The 20,150-nt window shown below is 44.6% G+C and overlaps 1 protein-coding gene across 4 annotated transcripts in view; it reads left to right on the plus strand.

The window, feature by feature from the left end:
- Nucleotides 1-862: 862 nt before the first annotated feature.
- The window catches only part of ITGA7 (integrin subunit alpha 7), a 243,330-nt gene continuing 224,042 nt past the window's right edge, over nt 863-20,150 (plus strand). For 2 of the 4 annotated variants that reach the window (XM_068267654.1, XM_068267656.1), the window contains exon 1: nt 864-1,355. In XM_068267654.1, coding sequence (XP_068123755.1) covers nt 1,177-1,355 — 179 coding nt within the window. In that variant the 5' untranslated portion in view covers nt 864-1,176. Of the gene's footprint in view, nt 1,356-20,150 lie in introns of all 4 variants that reach the window. The other 2 variants (XM_068267657.1, XM_068267653.1) reach the window with 2 other exon arrangements.

A 20,150-nucleotide genomic window follows, 5' to 3' on the forward strand; every position in this document is an offset into this window, starting at 1 on the left:
AGACCCCCCCGCAAAGCGCAGCAAGCCGGCGGCGATCAGACCCCCCCAGGAGGACATCCCCCTAGTGGGGAAAAAAGGGGGTAAGTCTGATCGCCCTGGCTCTATCCTGATTTGTGCTGCGGGCTGGAGAGTCCACGCAGCACAGATCAGGCAAACCAACCCTGGTCCTTAAAGGGAAGGTTCAGGGAGGGTGGTTAAAAAATAAAAATCAATTTCCACTTACCTGGGGCTTCCTCCAGCCCGTGGCAGGCAGGAGGTGCCCTCGCCGCCGCTCCGCAGGCTCCCGGTGGTCTCCGGTGGCCGACCCGACCTGGCCAGGCCGGCTGCCAGGTCGGGCTCTCCTGCGCTCCAAGGCCCGGCACTTCTGTGTCCCACGCCGGCGCGCTGACGTCATCGGACGTCCGCCGGGCTGTACTGCGCGATTTTTTAAAATAGTGAATAGTTTAAAAAGTGACAACGTGCAATCACTAGCGTTTAGCAATTGCCATTGTGATTGCTAGTGGAAAAGGGCCCCTAATATGTTGTGAGGTGTTTATGACAAACAGACAAGACTCTTTATTTCCCACATGCCTGAGACTCAGGATAACTTGTACCAGTACTGTACTACTTACATACTACAGTATACTAGAATATTACATATACTCATCTCCAGGCTGTCAGATGATATCTAAAGACTGAGCTGGACAGAACAGAATGCAGTTTGCCTGGAATGCCCTTGATACCAGTAGCACATTGCCAGCAAATTCTAACCAGGACTGCAAAAACCTGTGACGTAATAGCATACCCAAGCCAGTAAAATGACCTCATCAGCAGCAGTAGCATGTTGAGAGGCTCTGATGACCTAATGACTGGGAAATGACAGTAGTTAGAAGGTGTGAGCCGTCTCTGGTCTGTCTATCCACCTGCTCCCTCATCAGCCCCCTCCTCTGCCTGGAATCCTGTGCTCTGGCACAAGAGGGGGGTTTGTCCTGTTTGAAAGCACTGCTCAGCAGCACTGCTTCTCCTGATCGCAGAAGCACTCCCTTATCTTGCAGTGTCTGTGTGTGACAGCAGCAGGGGAAGGCTCAGGAGGTGCTGCTGTCCAAGTGACCTTGCACTGGGCTCAGCTGGTGCTGGAAGGAGGGGAAGCCCCACACTTCTCCATCTACTACCTCCACACCCACCGCAGTCTGCAGCATGCCTGCTGCATGGGCTACGCTGCTGTCTCTTGCCTGGCTAAGCTTCTTGTCTAGGGACAGAGTCAGTGGCTTCAATCTGGATGTCACACACACCCTTACCAAGGATGGAGACAAAGGCAGCTTATTTGGATTTTCCGTAGCGCTTCACAGGCAGCTCAAACCCGAGCCCATCAGCTGGTAAGTGTATCAACTTGCTCTGTTCTTCTACACTTCAGAGTTTTCACACGAAGCATCACTAGTGTCATTTGTCAGTATTGCACTTGTCTGGCACATGTACTATCGTAATAACAATTGCATATTCAGTAATCATAATAACTGCAGAGTTAATCCACTCTGCTATTTCTATGGTCACTGACAGCTCCTTTCTAGGGTTGGTGCATTTCTTGAAATGACTTATGTTTGTAGTATTCTTCCTTCTGATACCTTATTTACCTGTCCCAAAACCTCAATAATTACATCCTTCTCCCCTTGTCTACTATTGCTTTATTCTAGCTGCTAGATTGGATTTGGAAAGTTAAAGCCTGGCACACACTACCAATTAGGATTGGTCAATTACTGACTAATTTTGCCATGTAGTATGAGGGTGAACAGATGTTGAATACTATGAGCAGATTGTATAGGGAAACCCTTAAACTACATGGAAGTAGTACAAACAAATCCAAATTGAAAGTGTGTGCCAGACTTTAGAGATTACAAAAAAGTAACACTTTTTAGTATATCATATTGTTTTTACTGTTCAGTTATATTGTCTTAACACTTAACTCAGTAAATGGCCATTTGCTAGCAGAACTAATATTATTGGCGTGTATCTCAATAAACTGTTTACTGCTCTGATGAAGTCTGTAATTGGTGTGTAATGCTGCTGATGCTGTACAGCAATTGGAATATGTACCGGTAACTGTGCTCAATATAAATCATTCATGGTCAAACTGCTCAATTGTGGAAATCTTACAGTGGCTCTGACTTCTCCAAAGGGCTCATAATGACAACTTCACTTTCTTCAGCAGCAAAAGATATAATTAAACCTGCAAAGTACACCAGCTGTAACACTGACATGCAGGTATGCTAGTAATGTCTATTAATATTCCATAAGTGGTGTTGCTTCTAGATTGAAAAATACAAGTAACAGTAAGAATGGTCTATGACAATGTTATAATTCGTTTCACTTTCCGCTGAGCTGCATGCTGTCACTTTACGGTTCCTGCCATCCTCTCCAGAGATTAGTTGGAGAAACGTGGGAATAAATAATATGATTTATTTTTTTGTCCGGCCATGAAGGTTTTTGTGGGAAGAGGGCCAGTTTTGTCCGCCTGGACATACTAGAATATCAGGGAGGCATTTGGATTACATAGCAACCATAAATATATAAATATAAAAAAACATGCATAAATGATTGTCAGCTTGTACTTGGGAAATACAGCTATGGATTTGCCTAGCCTGTGTTGTATAGGTGGGATGATTTTCTTTTCTTTATAGTGAACTGGTATGGTCCAGAATATGGGTGCTGTGTTTCTATATGCAGCCTTTAGAGTTGGCATCCTGATTTTGCTTTCACTACATTGTAGGTCACTAATCTGGAATTGGCATTCAGGATGGGAGTTCAAACAATTTCACTGGCAGCAGCATACTTGTTCCATGTCAGTGACTCGCTAAGTGGTAAAGCTAAAATTAGAATGACAGTCTGAAACCTGCCTGCTTAAAAACATACATAATAATAGCAACCACCATACAAATCGTGCAAAAGCCCATCTAAACCTAAATGTAAAAACACCTAGCAGGGCTAGTGCATTGCATTGTTCACCACTGTTTGCACTGCTTTTTCTTCCATTGTTAGCAGGGTATGTGATGTTCCCCTGGCAAGCGCCTATCTGTGTCTTTACGCTAGGGTGGCATCGCCACTACCTAATAATGGTGGTCCCAGATCCTATCTACTGGTGCTAGACTGTGTGCATGTGGGTACATGGCACATAGTGTAAAGGAGTGTACTGTCACCTGCTGGGATTAGAACTTGATTCCTCAGGCAAAAATAAAGGACAGAGTAGTGTACAGATGTGTTATTAGCCTACGGGCTATTGACACGTTCAGTTGCTAGGGAGCAGGTAGGAGCGGGTTAGGAAGAGAAAAATGGCCTCAACCTGCACTTGGATGAGATGATCCAGCAGTCTGCATCTCCTGCTAACACATTGGGGCCACTGTACACACATTAGATTCTCAACAGAGGAGCACCCAACTGGCCTTTATGGCCGAGAACCATCTAGCGTGTGTATGAGGCTTCATTCTATGGTGGCTAAGCCTGCTGGAACTAGGTAGCACTGAGGGGCACCAAGCAAGGGGAGGTGCAGCATACCTAGTGACCTGCAGAAAGTAGTGGCGTGAGAGGCAATGCAGTACATCGATTATCTAAAAAGCACCAGCCCTGCTGTGTGTGTGTCAGGTTTAAGTGGACTGTAAAGTGAACCTGAGGCGGTGAGAGAAAAAAAGTTAAATACTTACCCATGTAGATGGAAGCCTGATAGTCCAGATGCTTCCCATGTCCTCAACCCCACCACTCATGGATCCTTTGAGGATATCTGACAAGAGCGTGTCGGATATGTTTTCTTGGCTGTGCTCTCCGCCGCTGCACAGGCATGGCTGTACTCACGCAGGTGCAATACAGGTACACTTGTGCAGGAATGGGAGTGTGCCCACAGACTAGGAGAGGGTCCCTGCCAGCGGTGGGGGCGAAGAGAACATTGGAGGCCTCTGGAGGATCCAGAGATGAGTATTTTTTTTCAGTTTTTTATCGACACCTCTGGCTTGCCTTAAAAATCTCAGTAGGCTTTCACCAGTTCCAGACCTTCTTTGTGTCTATGTAGACATTTCTTCAAAGGCAGATTTTAAATTACTTTACTTACTTGTGAAGTATCTGGTCACAAGCCCTGTCACTGACCACAGCTTTCTGTCTGTGCTATGGGCTGCAATTTTCTCATGCAGATTTAGATTGTGCCTTCCCTCTTGTAGTCTGAACAGTGGGAATAATGCAGCCAAGGCACCAGCAGCAGCCACACTCATAGAGCCTGAAGGCTGACTCAATGAATGCTCGGCTTTTGGTCATATGATCAAAATTTTAAGACAGACGTTTTAGTTTTGGAACCCTTGTTTAACACAAAACTGTAACACCTGAGAACTTTGATTACTAAAATATTAGATTATATTGTAAGATCTGTACCAGGAGATGGTCTCTAACAAGAGCTGAGCATTGAAAAAGGAACTCCAGTAAACATAATGTAATAAAACAAGTGCTTCATTTGTACAATAATTATGTATAAATGATTTAGTCAGTGTTTGCCCATTGTAAAATCTTTCCTCTCCCTTATTTACAGTCTGACATTTATCACATGGTGAAATTTTTACTGCTGGCAGGTGATGCCAGTGGAAGGAGATGCTGCTTGCTTTTTTGTGGCAGTTGGAAACAGCTGTAGACAGCTGTTAATTGCCACAATGCAACAAGGATCCCACAGTGTGATGTCAGAACCACGGTCCTGACATCACACTGTGGGAAGGAGTTTCACCACAATATCAGCTATACAGAGCCCCATGATGATAAGTTTGTGAAAGGAAAAGGTTTCTCATTGGAACGGGGGTATCAGCTACTGATTGGGATGAAGTTGAATTCTTGGCTACGGTTTCTCTTTAACTTCTGCTTCCTGATAAAGTTCAGATACAGCAGTTTGGCCTTTTGATAAAATTAATCACTGAACTCTACTCCTAACTTTTGTGCTAGTGGCATATTAAAAAGAAAACAAATATCTCTCACAAAGACATCAATAGATTCCACAGAACTTCTAACCTTCCTATACTCCTCTATAGTAAAAGTTGTGGTAGGAATTACGCCGTATCTGCCATAGGCAGAAGCAAGGTCAGTATCTTGGCTGTGCTCTGTGCCCGGGTTTTGTGAATCACAGGACAAACAACTACGAAGCTCTTGGCAAGCAATATATGGTAGTTCACATACACGTATTTCAACTATGTAGCCGTTTGCCTGGAGCTCGGTTCATAACAAAACTGTAACAAGCTAAAATGTATCAACTGAGCTCACTATGGTAAAGCAGAAGTTGTGCCTGTTTTTCACAATGGGTTGCAGCATACCCCTGCATCTGCTTCATTCTCTGTGTAGACTCTTAATGCAAACCTGAAGTGAAAATGAATAGTTGAGATCATTATATCTACAATATAACACTACTTCTAAATAGGATTTTCTTGTAATCCCTTAGTCTTAATTGGTATTTAAAGGTTGATATCCACCTTTAGGCTGCATTCACAGTTGTGCGTTGTGGTGCGACTTAACGCCCGCATTGTAATATGGAACGTCGCATTGCAGTGCAACACCTACAGTATGCAATGTTAACAGTGCAGCTGGCGTGTGGCATCCACTGCATGTGTTAACAGTGATGGCGAGGCATTCTTTGACTGTATGCTTCACTGTATGCCACACAATGTATGGATAGCATGCACTTTCCATTCCGTTGGGTTTCTGCTTTTACAAGAAATGCAATGGCCACTGCGAACCTAGCCTTAAACTTTTGACTGTCTTAGGTCAGTGGTCCTCAAACTAAGGCCCGCGGGCCGAATGTGGCCCCCTGAGGCTTTTTTTACCGTCCCTCCCATACACAAAATGTATTATTTATAGATGCAGTCAGCTACATCATTAAATATTGGTGGTCCTTATATAGAATAGCAGTGCTCGCACCACCCATCCACATGGAAGCCAGAAAGCACACCTCTCTTGACTTCTGTTGTCCATCGTGGATCTGGACCTGATCTCCTTGGGTGACATCGCTGGCCGGCCTGTACAGACACGTGTCAGCTGTATAGCTGACAAAGCATTCTGTATTTATGTAGAGGGAGGTGGAGGCATGACGGTTCGGCGTGTGCATGATGTTGCAAAGCAGGCAGCGGAGTGGCGCAGACAGTGTGATCAGCTGTCGTGGGGGGGGGGGAGTTGATCCGCCGGGTGGATCATTCACGGGTTGGGGGTCACTGAACACACTCCTAACTACCTGCTGAGGCGGTTGATATCGGGTGCCTTAGGGTAGGAACACACTAGGCAGAAACACTAGATTTGCGGAAAACGCACATAATGCAAGTCAATAGGCCGCATGAACAAACTCATCTGTTTGCGTTCTGCAATGTGCATTTTTAATAACGCTAGTCTTGCCAAAACGCATATACAGTAAAACGCAGATAATGAAAGTCCATGGTGACGCAGAGGTATTGTTTTAGTGCGTTTTGTATGGGTTTTCTATGCATTTTTTTAAAAAGGAAAAACAAGTTTGATGATGTATTTCCGCATATTCCGCTTCCGGTTGACTTCCTAGTGATTTGCATAAAATGCATTGAAAAACGCATGCAGAATGGATATGTGATTTATATATGCAAACCGCAAATGCAAAAAATGCAAGAAAAAAAAGTGCAGGGAAAAAACGCAGTAAGCAAATGCACAGAAAACACACGGAAAACGCACAAAAGCATATGCAGAAAAACACTACCTTTCCAGCACTGCCTAGTAGTGTTTTGCTACCCTCAGCCAAGCGTATGTACGGGCCTTTATCCTTAGTGCAGGAACACACTAGGCAGAATCGCATATGTGTTTCCATAGCACATAGTGAAAAACGCATATGCGATTCTGCCTAGTGTGTTCCTATCCTCACAGCCTTTTACTAGCTCTTATTGGTAATCACAGCTATCTAACCATTTTCACTGCAGTCTGACTGCAGAGAAACTGTGATTTGGAGCCTTGAATTCTTATTCTAGTGAATAAAAAGGAACAAAGCATAATTCTAAGTAGAATTGGGACTGTACAGACACATTTTTAACTCATCATGTCACTTCAGCTACACTTTAACTTTGTGATCACAACACAGGCATAACACAACCCACATGTAATAAATGAGTGCTCAGCACCAGTATCCATAGACTGATCTTGGCCTTGTCAAGTGAGTCATTGGCAATGTTATTAGTTTAGAGAGCTGTTGTGGGAGTGCTACACCCTGGTATATTAAAACTTTCACTATCTTCTATCATTAGGTGGCTTCTTCTCTTGCCTTTTTCTTTACTGCAGCTATGTTACTTTGTTCTATGGCTGATTAAATTTGGATAAGGCAGGAAATGAGCCTAAAAAACAATGGATCGTAATTTAGACATGTAGACCTCTAAAGCCTTGTACACCGGTTAGATGGTTCTCTGACAAACCAGCCAGTGGGGACCACCTCTGCCAAGAATCTAGCGTGTGTGCGGGGCTCATGACCATCTCTGATGCATTACCGGTCTGCCAGATCATCTCGCTCAATCACAGGCCGGTGACATTGTTCTCCTTATCCGTCTGATTCGTTGTGTGCCGCAGTCATCTCTGTTCCAAAGCAATGCAACCTGTTGCGAGCCAGTGGACTAGTCTGTATAGAACTTGGCCCTAAACTGTCACCCAAGAGTTAGAGTCCTGATCCCTGCTGGGGTTATTAATTTTCAGTGTATATGCACCTTTAAGAAAATAACTGATGCCACTGATACACCTATGCTGTGTCAGCACACTGCTCGGTTAATGAGGGAAGTCATCATAACTGGTATTGATGATTTTTCAGGGAAAGATGTGCCTTTCTTTGGATTATTTTAACTCATGAAAATCAATTAGTTTACATTATAATGGAAGGAAGTACTTGAACTTGATTTCTATTTTTTGCCGTGGATCATCACACTTTGTTTATCTTAGAGATGGCTTGTCTGCCTGTGGCCTTGTGTTTTTATGGAGTCTGTAAATTTGTTTTCCATCACATTCTGCATTGTACAATGCGTCCGATACGGTAAATCATTCCACTGCATAGGGTAAGTTTGCTCCGAGATGCAATGTGAAATGAAAATCAAACTGTGGCTGTGCACAATGTAATTAGATGGGATATACCTTGGTTGCATAGAAATGCATTGTGGGTAGTACCAGCATGCCTAGAGGAAAGCTGCAGTAACAGTGATTTATCTCGCTGAATTTGGAATATGTACAGTAGATATTGTATGTTATCGTTCTCTGTTTATAGAGGCCACATCATTTGTTTAGTGATTGTGTCACGCAAAGGGCTTCACTTCAAATGTGTCATCGGCTTCAAAAGACTACATTTTTTACAACAATTGTCTTACGAACATTCATATCTTTGATCAGGCAGGCTGAGTATTTTTGATGATTTTTTTTTTCCTTTATTGATCCCGAACAAATAAGCCAGGCCATGTTATTTTCATTATTATTGTCGTTAATAACTTTTATAAAGAAGGAAGAAATTACAGTTCTGTACATTTAATAGATACTGTCTCTGGTGTTCCTAATGCAAGTCTATGGCTTGACGCAGCGATTAGACACATCGAGGCTTTGTTCACATCTAAAATCGGAATCGCAGACGGCCACGTTTTGCAATGTGAGTGATGTTTTTCCCCCTCCCGGCGCTTACCTGCGCGCTACGATTTTGTGTACAGCGCTCTAAAGTGCTTTTGCAGAGCGATTCTATTTTGTCACTTCCTGACGCAAGTTAGGAAGTGAACTCTTTGACCCGGAAAAGGATAAATACAATGTATTTATTCATCAAAGCGCGAACAAATCGATTTTGTGAGCATTTTGCACTTTTCCTATACCTTCCATTGTAGCAAAATCGCCCTAATAATGGTACAGGCAGCGCTTTTCTGAGCGGATCGGAAACAAACCGCTCAGATGTGAACTCTCTCATAGGGAATCATTGCACAAGCGCTTTTAGGGCAATTTTTAAAATCGCCGGCGCTTAAAAAAAACGCAAATGCCCTAGGTGTGAACAGCCCTCACAAAGCTTCCCAATGTCTCCTGAGCTGGAGAACTAGATAAGTAATGTTGCTATTCAATGGCAAAAGTTTGCAACTGCTACATGGGTCATTTCAGACCATAGTGTGGATAGCTGAAAGATTGATGTATTAACCATTGTGGAACTGCAGTTACATGCACATACCCAGGCTAGCTTGGTTTTAACAACAAAGGGCTTGATTCACAAAGCGGTGCTAACTGTTAGCACGCCTGTGAAAACCCCCTTAGCATGTCTAAACGAGCTTTTCGCGCGCAAAACTTTATGCGCGCAAAACTTTATGTGCGCAAAACTTTACGCGCGCACTGCACAGAGTGCAGGGCGCTCCGCGCAAAGTGCCCATTACAAAACCTTGCGCACGCAAACTTAGCGCGCGATCTGATTGAGAAATCCGGTGCTAACCTACTTAGCACGCTGGTTAGCACGTGTAAAGACTTTAGACATGCTAAGTAGGTTAGCACCGCTTTGTGAATCAAGCCCAAATTCTCATTGGAGATGAAGCATGTAGCATGTATCCACAATTGTATAATTACTTATTCCCTAAATTGTACCAGATGCAAAATGTAGAGAAAAAGTTAGATACCTCTGTAGAGGGAAGCTCACAAGTGCAGCTCTGGAACCTCTGAACACTTTTGACAACGGTTTGTTGAATATGTTCAGCAGCCACACTCACATCCGTGTACAAGCGTGGCCATATGGCTCAGGCACAATGATAGCTCACGCCTGCACAGTAACATGGAGCCGCTCTTACATGGATTTTTCCTCTGTGCATGAGCAGCTATGTGCTACTGTCCAAGCCGACAGTGCGCCTGCATTCCCTTCCATGTGGGGCCTCACTGCGCAGGTGCGCTGACAGCCTGTGCCTACTTTTGCTCGCGTCTTCTTCACAGAGGAAAAAGCCGTGCACATGTGGCTCCTTGCTGCTGTGCATCTGCAGGCCATCATAGTGCCTGTGCAGAGTGGCTGAGCTCATACAAGGACGAGAGCGCAACTGCGCAAACATATTTAACAGGGGAGCTGAAGAAGAAGAGGGTCCTGGTGAGAAGCTGTGGGCTCAAGTAGGATCGGAGGAGCCTCTGGAGTATCCCTCTACTTAGTTGAGTAACTTTTTTGTTTTTTAAAATTACAGGTTATCTTTAAAGAGACTCTGAAGCGAGAATAAATCTCGCTTCAGACCTCATAGATAGCAGGGGCATGTGTGCCCCTGCTAAACCGCCGCTATCCCGCAGCTTAACGGGGGTCCCTTCACCCCCAAACCCCCCACTGCAACACTTGGTCGCAGACTTGGTCGCTCCTGGAGGCAGGGCTAACGGCCGCAGCCCTGCCTCCAGTCGCGTCTGTCAGCGGCGCATCGCCGCCTCTCCCCCGCCCCTCTCAGTGAAGGAAGACTGAGAGGGGCGGGGGAGAGGCAGAGATACGCGCTGACAGACGCGCGTGGGGCAGGGCTGCGGCGGTTAGCCCTGCCCCAACCAGGAAGCGCTCCCCCGCTGTACGGAGGAGATTTGGGGGATCAGGGACCCCCGTTAAGCTGCGGAATAGCGGCGGTTTAGCAGGGGCACACATGCCCCTGCTATCTATGAGGTCTGAAGCAAGATTTATTCTTGCTTCAGACTCTCTTTAAGCTTTCAAAAACATCTGGGATCTGGAGGTGTGTTTAGCTTCTAAGGGCAACAATGGGTGATTTGCATATTCAGCAGTGATGCACTGGAGCATCACTCGGAGCTCACGCCAACCTGAATTGTCACAAATACTTTCTGTTTTAAGAAAGCAAACGTTTGTTTTCCATAACATTTTTTCAAGAGGGCTTTTAGGACCATTGTAGCCCCTTACACACTCCAATGAGTTCTGGTTTACCATGAGCTCACTGGTTAGTCTGTTTCACAAACTTTGTCATGGCCCAATATGACCAGGGTTGCAAATTATTACCACCTAATAACAGATGGATAATAATAATATTTACTCTTGCCCCCATGCCTCATTTTACTTAGGTGTGATGTTTAATTTAGCTGTCACCTTTAAACATCACATGGACACAAACCACCTCCGGTTGTCTTCACTTAAATAACATTTTGAGCATAGGGCAGCATGGTGGTGTAATGATTAGTGCTCTGGCCTTGCAGTGCTGGGTCCCTGGTTTGAATCGCAGCCAGGTCAACATCTGCAAAGAGTTTGTATGTACTCCCTGTGTCTATGTGGGTTTCCTCCGAGCTCTCCGATTTCCTCCCACATCCCAAAAATATAGGGATAAGTTAATTGGCTTCCCCCTAAATTGTCCCTAGACTACAATAAATACACTATACCAGTGGTCCCGACCTTTTGTGCCCCAAGGTCAGGCAATTTTTCCAAAGACCGGGCGTATGCAAGCGTATGCGGGGGACGGGGGCTGAGGGCTTGTTCTACAGGCAGGTTCATTACATAAAGAAGTCCTGGCAACACCAGCCCTACCTAACCACTATCTTCATCACCCTCAGCTCTTTGGCAAATATTTTTGCACTGCACTGGGGCTGCTCCATAAGCCATCAGCACAAGGTACATTTGGTGTGACAGGTGGTGTGAAAGGGGGGGGGGGTACTGCCTGGGCTTCCTTATCTGCTGGCACAGTCATTTCCTCCCCTCACTTTTACCCTTCTCTCCACCCCACAACCCCTTTACCCTCCTCCCCACATCCATTTCACACTTCCCTCCTCCCCGCACTCACTTTTACGCTTCCATTCTTCTTCCCACAATAGCTTCCAGCATCAGCTGCTCACCTCCATGGAGACTAAACTCTGGGCCTGGCAAGACACCAGAGCGTCCCAGTCATCCTCACTGCTGCCACCTGGTGTCCATACAGACAGAAAGCATGCTGCATTACAAATAACAGACACTAGGTGGCAGTAGTAACAATGGCTGCAGGCAGCTCTTACCTATAGCTTCTGGCAAACTTAACCCCCCTGGCGGTATGATTGCTGCGGCTGCGCGGCCGCCAGGTTTTTTTTTTAACCTTTTTTTTTTTTTTTGCATGTAGCTAGCCTAGCGCTAGCTACATGCTTCCCCCCCCTCCCTGCGGCGTCCCCCCGTCACCTCCGATCGCCGCCGGCGCCGCTTGCCCATAAGGAAATCCCATTCTGAACGGGATTTCCTTGAGGGCTTCCCCCGTCGCCATGGCGACGACCGGAGTGACGTCACCGACGTCGTGACGTCACACGGAGTCCCGATCCACCCTATAGTGCAGCCTGGCGGCGATTGGCCAGGCTGCGCAAGAGGTATGCGGGGGGGGCCCTGTTTAGCGGCGGGTAGCGGCGCATCTGCGGTGGGCGGCGGCGATCGGACCAAACACGCAGCTAGCAAAGTGCTAGCTGCGTGTTTGAAAAAAAAATTATGCAAATCGGCCCAGCAGGGCGTGAGCGGCACCCTCCGGCGGCTTACCCCGTGTCCAGCATGGGGTTACCGCTAAGGAGGTTAAAGAGACTCTGAAGCGAGAATAAATCTCGCTTCAGAGCTCAGAGTTAGCAGGGGCATGTGTGCCCCTGCTAAACCGCCGCTATCCCGCGGCTTAACGGGGGTCCCTTCACCCCCAAACCCCCCAAAGCAACCCTTGGTCGCAGACTTGGTCGCTCCTGGAGGCAGGGCTAATGGCTGCAGCCCTGCCTCCAGTCGCGTCTATCAGCGGCGCATCGCCGCCTCTCCCCCGCCCCTCTCAGTGAAGGAAGACTGAGAGGGGCGGGGGAGAGGCGGAGATACGCGCTGACAGACGCGCGTGGGGCAGGGCTGCGGCGGTTAGCCCTGCCCCAACCAGGAAGCGTTCCCCCGCTGTACGGAGGAGATTTGGGGGATCAGGGACCCCCGTTAAGCCACGGGATAGCGGCGGTTTAGCAGGGGCACACATGCCCCTGCTAACTCTGAGGTCTGAAGCAAGATTTATTCTTGCTTCAGACTCTCTTTAAGTGACACTTCTCTCTGCACTGCAGATGGCACGGCCAGCTCAGAGCAGCCTGCGGCCCTTCAGTGGGCTGCAGTCCAGGGGTTGGGGACCCCTGCACTATAGGATACATACATACAGTGGTGTGAAAAACATGCATGTTTGTCACACTTAAATGTTTCTGCTCATCAAAAACCGTTAACTATTAGTCAAAGATAACATAATTGAACATAAAATTCAGTTTTAAATGATGTTTTTTTTATTTAGTGAGAATAAAAAACTCAAAACCTACATGGCCCTGTGTGAAAAAGAAATTGCCCCCTGAACCTAATAACTGGTTGGGCCACCCTTAGCAGCAATAACTGCAATCAAGCGTTTGCAACGAGTCTTTTACAGCGCTCTGGAAGAATTTTGGCCCACTCATCTTTGCAGAATTGTTGTAATTCATCTTTATTTGAGGGTTTTCTAGCATGAACCGCCTTTTTAAGGTCATGCCACAACATCTCAATAGGATTCAGGTCAGGACTTTGACTAGGCCACTCCAAAGTCTTCATTTTGTTTTTCTTCAGCCATTCAGAGGTGGATTTGCTGGTGTGTTTTGGGTCATTGTCCTGCTGCAGCACCCAAGATCGCTTCAGCTTGAGTTGACGACAGATGGCCGGACATTCTCCTTCAGGATTCATGGTTCCATCTATCACAGCAAGCCTTCCAGGTCCTGAAGCAGCAAAACAACCCCAGACCATCACACTACCACCACCATATTTTACTGTTGGTATGATGATCTTTTGCTTAAATGCTGTGTTACTTCTACGCCAGATGTAACGGGACACGCACCTTCCAAAAAGTTCAACTTTTGTCTCGTCGGTCCACAAGGTATTTTCCCATAAGTCTTGGCAATCATTGAGATGTTTTTTAGCAAAATTGAGATGAGCCTTAATGTTCTTTTTGCTTAAAAGTGGTTTGCGCCTTGGATATCTGCCATGCAGGCCGTTTTTGCCCAGTCTCTTTCTTATGGTGGAGTCATGAACACTGACCTTAATTGAGGCAAGTGAGGCCTGCAGTTCTTTAGATGTTGTCCTGGGGTCTTTTGTGGCCTCTCGGATGAGTTTTCTCTGCGCTCTTGGAGTAGTTTTGGTCGGCCGGCCACTCCTGGGAAGGTTCATCACTGTTCCATGTTTTGCTATTTGTGGATAATGGCTCTCACTGTGGTTCGCTGGAGTCCCAAAGCTTTAGAAATGGCTTTATAACCTTTACCAGACTGATAGATCTCAATTACAGTACTTTTGCTCTCATTTGTTCCTGAATTTCTTTGGATCTTGGCATGATGTCTAGCTTTTGAGGTGCTTTTGGTCTACTTCTCTGTGTCAGATAGCTCCTATTTAAGTGATTTCTTGATTGAAACAGGTGTGACAGTAATCGGGCCTGGGGGTGACTACAGAAATTGAACTCAGGTGTGATAAACCACAGTTAAAGAGAACCCGAGGTGTGTTTAAAGAATGTTATATGCATACAGAGGATGGATCTGCCTATACAGCCCAGCCTCTGTTGCTATCCCAAACCCCACTAAGGTCCCCCTGCACTCTGCAATCCCTCATAAATCACAGCTGTGCTGTGAGGCTCTGTTTACATCTGTAGTGTCAGTCTCAGCTGCTCCTCCGCCTCCTGCATAGCTCCGGTCCCTGCCCCCCATCCCTTCCCTCCAATCAGCAGGGAGGGAAGGGAGGCAGGCGGGGACAGGAGTTCTGCAGGAGGCGGGGAGAGCAACAGACTGACACTATAGAGATAAACACAGCCAGCTCTGACAAGCTGTTTGTCAGCAGCGTGGCTGTGATTTATGAGGGATTGCAGAGTGCTGGGGGATCTTAGGGGAGTTTGGGATTGCAACAGAGGCTGGGCTGTATAGGCAGATCCAGCCTCTGTATGCAGATAATATTCTTCAAACCCACCTCGGTTTCTCTTTAAGTTATTTTTTTAACAAGGGGGGCAATCACTTTTTCACACAGGGCCATGTGGATTTTGAGTTTTTTTTAATCACTAAATAATAAAAACCATCATTTAAAACTGCATTTTGTGTTCAATTATGTTATCTTTGACTAATAGTTAACGTTTTTTGATGAGCAGAAACATTTAAGTGTGACAAACATGCAAAAGAATAAGAAATCAGGAAGGGGGCAAATAGTTTTTCACACCACTGTAGATATACGACTATGGCAGGGATTAGATTTTGAGCTCCTCTGAGGGACAGTTAGTGACTAGACTATATTCTCTGTACAGCGCTGCGTAACATGATGGCCCTATATAATACTAAATAATAATAATATTAATCCGCTCCTTCCTTACACAAGACACAGAAAAAACTGTTAATGTATGCCCTGATCATACTGCCACTATTCTTCTCTTCCAACAACTGACTGGCACTGTTCCAGTACACATTGAACCAGGGACGGATCAAGACCAAGTTGCGCCTGGGGCAAGGTCAGGTTTTGGTGCCTAAAGGTCAGGTTTTGGCGCCTAAACTGCCATTCATTTTGCCGCCTTTTTAATAATTCAACAAACTGCGCCTGGGGCAAGATACCCGCTTGCCCCCCCCCCCTAGATCCGTCCCTGCATTGAACTGCACTGCTCAGATCATCCTGCTCTCCCCTTACTCCTCAAGTACTTCTGTCTATTACATTCTCTACTGGCTGCCTGTCATACAAAGTTTACAGTTTAAGCTTCTACTTACAAAGCTCTCGTCAGCTTGGATCTTCCATTACTGCTCTTATCAATAATTTCCAGCAATCCCAAATGTTACCTGTACTCTTCTAATAACATTTTCTTTCACCCATTGTAGTGAGTGCCTTCCACTTATGTATTCAGAATCCTTGCAAGTCTCCTCTGGGCCTTCATACTACAAATCCTTAGACATAACCAACAAATTACATTTTTGATGAAGTAAAAAATCTGACCTTTGACATTGTAACCAATTACTGCCTGTTTCATCCTTCACTATCAAATATCTTCCACACAATGCTGGAGAGGCAAGTTACTGACCACAAGCATTAGTTCAGCTACAAGGGGGCACCAGTATTTATGTTTTATAAACTTTAAAGCAGACCTGAGATCAGAACTTCTCTCTACTCTAAAAGATATGCAACAGCATAATAACCTTTAAACACTTTTTCCACCACTCCAGTATATCTATGTCCTCTGTGACTTAATCTAAGCCACGAGGACGTATAAGTCGTGTAGCTGAAGCACTGCTGTGCATGATTGTGCAAAACCTCCGGCACTATCTGCTGCAGCACTAATTAGTGAAAGGGAATATATGTTCCCTGAGCTAATAAGATTGATTTTTACCATTAAAAATGGCTCTGGTCCATAAGGGAGAAACAAGGTCTGGATGCAAAGTAGTTGAAGAAAAAGAAGCTGATACAAATTCTGCAATAAATATGCAGTACTTCTACTTCCTGCTTTCATGAAAGCAGACATATTGTTAACATCCTGTGCCTTCAAATTAGCCTCTCTGCCATGGAAGTCAGCTGATACAGCTGAGGGGTCAAATTACATTATTATTTGTGATTAGACACAGATGACAGGGAATTAGACTCTCTAAATACTGTGTTTCCGTGACAGTAAGACAGGGTCTTATATTAATTTTTGCTCTAAACGATGTGCTAGGGCTTATTTTCAGGGGATGTCTTATCTTTCTATCAGGGAGTCTCTTACAGCAGAGCATTTCTTGTTCCTTTTTGTGTTGTTCCTGGAGTTAAAGGTATGCTAATGTACTGATCAGGCACCTGCCCTGGCATACCTGAACATAGCTGATAAGCTTGCTGTGTGCTGGGATGACAGGACCAGTGCCCAAGCTGCACTGCAATGCTGTGTCCCCGCTGGCTGGCTGCCTCTTCCTCCTCTTTAACTCCAGCTAGGGCTTATTTTCATGGCAGGTCTTGTTTTCAGGGAAAGAGGGTACATACACAATGCATTTCTCTATGTTTTCCTTCTGTCCAGTACAAGAGTTCAGGTCTACTTTAAGCACCAGCCACTGAGGTTTTGGCCCCCTAATGCATGGGTTTGGCTTCAAATGTGAGAACAATGGAAGTGCCTAGATGTGCACATGCACACTCATTCATGATACAGAGGGATCTTAATAAATAAAGGATCTGCATTTTTATTCAAAACTTAAAGAAAGTTTTAAATGAACCAACACAACATGGAATGATGCAATGTTGCAAATTTAAATGTCACATCTGACAATTGTATTTTCTGAGGAACAGCAAAGTGCGCTCCAGTGGATTTCTCACAAAGTACAAATGAATAAGCTGAGGCTTCTGAATAGATCATTGTTGCGGTCACACCTACACTCTCACACAGATTTAACAAACTTCTCTTTGTAGAAAAAAACTTAGTGCCCAAAACATTATTCTGTTTTTTTTTCCTTTTTTTTTTCGGCTGAACATTTCCCTCCCAGGCCTTCAGGGGAGTATGGCATGGAAACTATTTCATATAGTTTAAAGTGTCTCTGAAATGTTAGCATAAGGTAAAGGCAGCATATGAATTGTGAAAAGTGTTCTGGCAAAGCTGTAGTAGAAATAGCTCCGTAAGTCTCTTTCATATTGCTGCAAGTACAGTTCTATAGAAGTCAGCCTCATCTCAAGTTTGTATGGGTGAGCCCAATCAAGTATTTAAAGGACCACTATCTTAAAGAAGACCGACCGCTATCTATAAGAAATACATTTCTTCCAGTGTAAAATTAGCTATAAATAATTTTTCCCCTATGTTGCGGTCACTTACAATAGGTAGTAGAAATCTGAAAGAATAGGTTTTGGACTAGTCCATCTCTTCACTTTATTCTTTATGAAGACACTCCCTTTAAAAGGATTTATACAAAGATGCTGGCCAGCCTCCCTGCTCACCGTACACTTTTTTGGCAATTGGTCGCAGGAACTACTATTCACTAAGTGCTTTTGAAAATAAAGAAAACCCTAAGAATCCCCCACGAGGAGATGGGCTAGTCCAAAACCTGTCATTTCTGTCCGATTTCTTCTATAGGAGAAAAGCAGTTTATAGCTCTTTTTACTCTGGAGGAAATGTTTTTCTTATGTGTATGTGTACACATGTATTTTTAACTATACGTGTAGTGGTCCTATGATAGTGGTCCAGCAAATGAAAGGAAGTTAGATGTTTATAAAAGGAGGTAGGAGGTGCCCAAAGTACTCGTGACACGGTGTCGGTCTGAATATCCTATTATTAGAACACTCTATGGATATCTAGGTATATATCAAAATGGTCCTACCTGAATAAATAGTCCATCAATATGTTTAAGAGAAAACTTTATTGGCACAAATGACAACAAGTATCGTGGTATAACCCGCTTCCTCAGGTCGAATACTGTGCCTGGTGTGGAGTACTAGATGTTTAGACACCCCACCAGGTAGCTGCATTATCTTTGACAAGCTGTTGTCAGTAAAATTATTTAAACCACTGGCAATTCTGCATTTCCTCGTGCCTCCTCTAAAGTACAGACAAAATTCATTCCTCCAAAACTCCTGCAGAAAAACCTTATCTTTCAGCAGAGTTTGATCTTCCCTTCCTGGTATATTTGCTAAGCCTACACTTGATTGAGTAAAACATATTTAGACTGTAACTAATGCTGCTAGAAGGTTGGATTTCCACTTTCTGTCTTGTCTTTGGTGTACTTTAGGAACTAACAGTAGCGTAGCTATTGGGGATTCTAAGGTTGTGAATGCATCAGGGGCTCTAGGACCAGAAAGACTCACTGGGGGCCCTCCCTCAACCACAGTATTAGCTCTTCAATGGTGTCATACTGGTAATGATTACTTCTGTATATGAATAGTGGTAATCATTTACAAAGTCTGCTTACACCTTCCATACTGTGGATGTCCTTGGCAGATTTTGTTGCACATTATGAATTGTTATATATAGATGCTTGGGGGGCTCAGTGTAAAACCTACATTGGGGCCCAAAGCTCCTCAGCTATGCCACTGGGAACTAATAAAAACGTAAGCCACACAATGTTTTTATCATAATATGGTAATTTCTGAATATATGGATGCATGTATTACAAAAATGTTTTAGCTCCTTGTGTATACAGTAATCCCTGGTTAACAAATGAAATAGGGACTGAAGGTACGTTCTTAATCTAAATATGTTGTTAAGTCAGAACACTGTGCCATCTTTGTCTCCACACCTACTCTGTGCTCCCCTGTGCCTCCAGTGGCCCCCTCTGTTACCCTGTGCCTTCAGTGTCCCCCCCATGTGCCACCTTTGCTCCCTTTACTGTGTCATCTCTGTGCCCCCTGTGCCCTCAGTGTCACCCTCTGTGTCACCTCTGCCTCCAATGTGTCCTTCTGCCTCCACTGTGTTCCTCTTTACCACCTCTGCCCCCCTTTGTGTCCCTTTCTGTCCTAGTGATGATCGTAACATGCTAATTTTGCAGAACTCGGAACTCGCTATATAGTACTGTAAAATGTATTGCAGCAAAATGTAATTTTCTCAAAAACTACAAGGTTTTTGACTTGTTCCCAAAGAATCAAATTTTGCATCTTTGTGCCATTGGTAATGGCGGGTCATTCATAAGTCAGATGTTCATATGTCAGAGACTATCTAAAATAGCTTTTTATTTTCAGTTTATGTATTTAAGGTTTAGGTGGCATTTGAAAGCCCGCTGTATAGTGTAAGGATGAGGGGGCATTGCATTGCCAGGGAAATAATTGCATGCTTTGGTGAAAGCATATTCTCTCTGAGTCCCTTAGTGCATTGCCAATAAGCTTTTTCTCTAAAGAACATTGATTTTTTTTTCTCATCTGTTAATCTTTCAAGTCATAATGGTTCCGGGCCCATTTCAAGCTTCTGTTCTCCAGAAAAGCTTTTTGTTGTGATGAATTGATTTATCACATCTCGGAATAAGTTAGTTACTAAATCTTGACTGGAGTAGTATAGGCAGCAATGTCTATGCTTCATACAACAATGAGATCATGAAGTGTATGGCTGCTGTATGTCATTTTACACAAGCATTTTGGATGACAAACACGTTTCGGTAAATGAACTAAGAGCTGGGTTTAGTAAATGGCTCAGACAGTGCTTTCTATTAATATGACTCTTAGTGACGTGAGTCAAACTGCATGTGCTACTCGCTTGACTGTACCATTTAGCCGTACAATATAAATAACATTAATGGCAATGTAACCCAAAATAGACCAGCACAGTGTCTGTTTCTAC

This window comes from Hyperolius riggenbachi, chromosome 2 (assembly GCF_040937935.1).
Source record: "Hyperolius riggenbachi isolate aHypRig1 chromosome 2, aHypRig1.pri, whole genome shotgun sequence".
In the NCBI taxonomy this organism is placed as follows: Eukaryota; Metazoa; Chordata; class Amphibia; order Anura; family Hyperoliidae; genus Hyperolius; species Hyperolius riggenbachi.